The sequence below is a fragment of the Adiantum capillus-veneris genome, chromosome 7 (assembly GCF_014529385.1).
Source record: "Adiantum capillus-veneris isolate H3 chromosome 7, ASM1452938v2, whole genome shotgun sequence".
Classification (NCBI taxonomy): domain Eukaryota; kingdom Viridiplantae; phylum Streptophyta; class Polypodiopsida; order Polypodiales; family Pteridaceae; genus Adiantum; species Adiantum capillus-veneris.
Window position 1 is genome coordinate 36,128,026 of NC_140937.1, and position 4,875 is coordinate 36,132,900.

General features: G+C 41.3%; 1 protein-coding gene across 2 annotated transcripts; it reads left to right on the forward strand.

Annotated features, from left to right (window-relative positions):
* Positions 1-220: 220 nt before the first annotated feature.
* On the forward strand, positions 221-3,705 carry LOC147453690 (uncharacterized). 2 transcript variants are annotated; one of them, XM_086515800.1, is made up of 5 exons: positions 1,145-2,034; positions 2,111-2,195; positions 2,322-2,434; positions 3,174-3,273; positions 3,438-3,705. In XM_086515800.1, the coding sequence occupies exons 1-5, from the start codon at positions 1,825-1,827 to the stop codon at positions 3,554-3,556; spliced, it is 627 nt and encodes a 208-aa protein (XP_086371926.1). In that variant the 5' UTR covers positions 1,145-1,824; the 3' UTR covers positions 3,557-3,705. The 2 variants fall into 2 exon arrangements, with proteins under 2 accessions (XP_086371925.1, XP_086371926.1); XM_086515799.1 differs by lacking the exons at positions 2,111-2,195; positions 2,322-2,434 and adding an exon at positions 221-371 and having other exon boundaries at positions 938-1,288.
* Positions 3,706-4,875: the final 1,170 nt, after the last annotated feature.

Consider the following 4,875-nt stretch of genomic DNA (forward strand, 5'->3'; position numbering starts at 1 on the left):
CGCCTGTAGGGATCTGCAATTTGGATCCACTCTTACCCCCAAGTTGTCGCACGCACGCCCACATTTCAACACACTGCTCGAAAAAAACCTAGGTTTAGTGTAATCCCACCTACAAATTTTGAAATTTACCTCTAAATTCTAAATTTGAAGGTGAGAAAACCTACAAAATTTAGTGTAATTTGGCGTAAAAACCTTCAAATTTTGTCAATTTATTGGGAAAAAAATTTTGAGCACTGCAACACACCCGTCTTCCCCCCTCCCTCCCCTCCACCTACACAGGCACACGACAAACGACCCTTTTGCCCTAACGCAGCACGCGAGCTTTACCATTAGTGAGGACTCTTGGAAACGCAGACGGCCTCAATCCTAAGGTAAGTGAAGCATTCCGCGCTCCTTTACCTTCTCATAGTTACACTTCTGTGGCAGCTTCTTCACCGATCATGCGTTATTTCTTAGATTTTTTGAGCTTCAAGCGCTTCAATAGGGTTTCCTGAAAAGGTAGGGTTGGTGTTTTGCAATTTCTGCGCCAAATCTTCTGGCCGTAGTAGATCTTGCATGACAACATTGACGGTCATTGATCTGGTCTCAACTCGCTAAGAGGACTCTCATGTATGGAATCAAGAGAGAAAACATTCTTCTATTGCATCATCAGACCTTCATTGTGCTCTTTGTGAAAGAATTTCCCTTATGCACTCAAGATTTTGTGCGTGTGGTTCTGCACATATGAAGAGGTGAGGCAGAGTGTGTGGTTTTGTTTACTGTTAGGGAAAAACCTGCAATATCATTCAAACCCTCACCATTTGGCCTGTGTGGATTTTAGTTGAAGGGTGCCAAGACATGATTCAACATGTCTGGTGTTTTGCTAGTGAAAACTCTATTTATTTTAACAATGATTGTGTTACAGACATGTGTTGACATCTGTCTTTGGCATTTACAGATGTCTTCTTCAAATCAAAAGTCCAATGAGAGGCAAGCTGCAAGGGATCAAAAGTCTTCAGCTCGACAAGTTGCCAGCGAGAGTACAAGTGCCAATGCTTACAATCCAATTTCCAGCACTTTCCATGCTCTTGAGTCCATTGCCGCAGATACTGAAGCAGGTTATTTGAATGGGAGGTTCAAATCTATTGATGATGAGGAAGATAATGCAAGCTCCAACGGAGGGGCCGGAGAGCTTGAATGCATGTCTAATAATGGCAGCTATTCTAGTGAGTCGGAGGATCAGACACACATGAATGGGAAAGAAAAGCAGGCAGGTGGAAAATCAGGAAGTCTTTTTCATCAGTTATTGGTGCTCTCTCTCTCTCTCTCTCTCTCTCTCTCTCTCTCTCAAATTTGTCTTCATCTTTGGAGACCTCTACCTTGCTCAAAAGTGTGCTTTACATCTATTGAAGAAAGGCACCAACCAACCTTTCATGTTCCAAAAGGGTGACAGCCGACCTGCCCTACATGTGACAGACCCCCTACTTGCACACATCCCTTTTAATAGAGCGGCTCAGCGGGAAATCGGTCAATTTTCAGATCCAGGCTAACCTCTACAGCAGGAGAGCTCCAGGTCACCATCGCTGGGGAGCAACAGGCGCATGATCGTTTGTAAAAGGAGCATGTAGCAGCTACTCATATTAACAGAGAGGATGAAGAGCGAGAAAAGGATTTGTCTTCTAAAACTTTGTCTAGGCCCAAGGAGGAGGCGTTAGATTCAAAAAATGAATGTTTGGTCCTACCAAGATTTGATGCGATGCAAATCTGTGTGTGTTTTAGAGGTGAACTTGGTATCGTGAAGCTTCTTATCTACTGCTCTCTTGCTCTCCTCTCAGCCTCGCCAAGATGCATGAGACCTTGCACGTGCAGGGGGGCCAATGTGGCAACCAAATCAGCACCAAGTTTTGGGAGGTGGTATGCACAGAGCACGGCATTGATCCCACGGGGTCATACAGCAGCGACGCTGACGTGCAGTTGGAGAGAGTGAATGTGTACTACAATGAGGCAAGCTACGGGTGCTATGTGCCTCGGCTATGCTCATGGATCTGGAGCCAGGTACTATGGGCAGTGTTCGAATAGGCCTCTATGGGCAGATCTTCCGCCTTGATAACTGTCGTTGGCCAGTCTGGAGCTGGCAACAACTGGGCCAAGGGTCATTGACGTTAAGCCTCAACCTGTCATGGGAGCTACTACTTGGCCGGCTTTAACAGAGGCCCGTAAACATGAAGAAATCATCGAAAACTAAAAAGTTAAAGGCATCTTCTACTTGGCGGGCTTTAACAAAGGCGCGTAACATGAAGAAATCATCGGAGACTAAAAACTTAAAGGCATCTTTTGCAAAGGCGCCCCATCCCGCAGGGGTGGCTTCAATCCAGGTACACCGAAGCCATGGAGCTCATTGATTCTGTCCTTGACGTTGTTCGCAAAGAGGCTAAAAACTGCGACTGCCTTCAAGGTGAGTGCCTTTAAGATCTCATTCTATCGTTCTTTATTCTATTTTATTCTGTGAAATGTTGTTTTTTCATGCCTTCTTTGCCATTTCTCCGATGTTACAGTTTCATTTATGTCTGGTATAATGATTTTGTTGTCAGTTTTGTTTATATTTGACAATGTAGCTAGCCTGTGAAATCATCTTGTTTGAAAACAATGTTTAGATCTGTCCTCAGTGAAGGTTGTCAGATTTCTTTAAGTGAAATTTTCACCTTGCTGCTTTCTAACTTCTCTAGCTTCCTAGTATACCCTCTCACTTGGTAGACATTGGCTTTAGATCTACGCTCACCACTCCCAACCAGTGTTGGATTTCAAATTGTTTCAAGTTAGCAAGGCTTTGCCACAAACTCTTCCCTGAATTAATGTTGATCTGTAAATCGTATATTGTTTCTATGCTTAAGATGTTTGACTACACTATGATGCAAGCTTCTATAGTGGCAGAAGCTTCAATGTCTTCAGCATTGTGTCATTAATCCTATCGGATTGGTTGATGGTGTCTTGTATACCTGGAACGACGGTTTTTTCTTTCTGCTATAGCTACATCTCATAAAAAAGCTAGCTTTTCTCTACTGATCAGTTAAATTTGTGACTGCTTGCTTTTAGGCCTTTGTTTTGTAGTTTTGAGCTCTGCATCCTGCAACAAGTTTGTGTTCTCAATGGCTTCCTTGGGCCTCACTGAGTCTTATTAAGCTTCCTCTTTTCAGGCTTCTTTGGCAAGGATGATGACAATGCGAGGAGGAGTTTGTGCTGACGCTCACGATGGGAGGCCAACACCTTGCAAGCGAAGTGATTGGCAGACGCAAGGTGAGTTCTCAGTTCACTTTAGTCTTGACTCATTTTTGCCTACTCAATGCTCTTAGGCTTCAGCTATGACATTCGAGTCCTGGCCTGCTGATCAGTGAGGCTTAGTCCTGACGTCCTGACCTTCTTTTAGTCGTGACTCATTTTTGCATGCTCAATGCTCTTAGGCTTTAGCTATGGCATCCGAGTCTTGACCTGCTCATCAATGACGCTTAGTCTTGACATCTCGACCTGCTGGAGTTGGCGTCCGAGTCCTGACTTCTTCCACTGCAGCCGCCAACGTTGACTCCCTGAGCCTCTCGTTGCTTGTCCGATGCACTAAATCGGCTTTTAGATCATAGCTTGAAGCATCTACCGGTAGTTACACTATATCTTGTCACATTTTGTCAAATGTTTTCAAGACAAGCTTGAAATCTAGCTAGATTTTTCAAGTTAGTGATAATCTATGAAAATTAGAATGCATTATTTCAGTTTTCAATGTCCATTAAAGAGTCAACTCTCCACTAAACAATGCGGACTATGTATATATAATGTGATTTGTTTTTTGGTTAAATAACAATTCCATCTACCATAGTGAAAGGTGTTCAATAAAAAAATACTTGAAAATTTGACAAATGCTTTGTGTCGGAGCTTGTAAATCTTGTGTTTTATATGGTTAAAGTATTTTATATGCGTCAGTCTTAAAGAGTTGAATACGCCGCAATCTTTATTGTTTTGGCCATACTCACAATTTTAGGTGGTAGTGTTGTATTAACTCAATAAAGAATGTACTTGATCTCAAACTGGATGTGTGACATCATAGCATTAAAGATTTTAAGATCGTTAGTTTCTTTTACATGTATTTACAAATTCTATAGTCTCAATTTTTCACATGGTCATATGGCTTGATCGGGTGTGTTATCTTGAGCTATAGTTTCTTGTCAAGACACGTCTAGCATACCTTGGGTCTTTGTGTCACACATACACAATGTTTTTATTTTATATATAATTATAAATATAGACACATCTAGCATGCCTTGGGTCTAGGTGTCATACATACACAATGTCTTTTTTATTTTGTATATAAGTACAAATATAGTCTCAATTTGTCACATGGTCATATGGCTTGACCGGGTGTGCCATCTTGAGCTATCGATTTTTACCTTTAGTTGTGTCTCTTTTTATGATAAAAAGCGTTAAAGATTTTAAGATCGTTAGTTTCTTTTACATGTAGTTACAAATTCTATAGTTTCAATTTTCGACATGGTCATATGGCTTGACCGAGTATGTTATCTTGAGCTATAGTTTCTTGCCAAGACACGTTTAACATACGTTGGGTCTATGTGTCACACATACAGTATTTATTTTGTATATAATTACAAATATAGACACGTCTAGCATACCCTGGTGTTTTTCTAGCAGCACACTCTAAACAAGAAAGCATATGGACTGTAATGAAACATGCACCTTGCGTTCCATTTTCCAATCTTGGTGACTACATGAAAAACTTCACTCATCAAATGAAAACACATTACAAAACAACCCATTAAAAGATTAATCTTTTTGAACAAAAACAATTATATGTGATATGAATGTACGTTTATGCTTAAGCCTACTAAGTAGGTG

What these genes read in the sequence shown, in the direction of transcription:
- LOC147453690 (XM_086515800.1), top strand. Translation starts at nt 1,825, where the DNA reads ATGCATGAGACCTTGCACGTGCAGGGGGGCCAATGTGGCAACCAAATC. An exon ending in GCTCATGGATCTGGAGCCAG is followed by an intron (nt 2,035 to 2,110) that starts GTACTATGGGCA and finishes GCCAGTCTGGAG; the next exon opens with CTGGCAACAACTGGGCCAAG. An exon ending in AAACTGCGACTGCCTTCAAG is followed by an intron (nt 2,435 to 3,173) that starts GTGAGTGCCTTT and finishes TCCTCTTTTCAG; the next exon opens with GCTTCTTTGGCAAGGATGAT.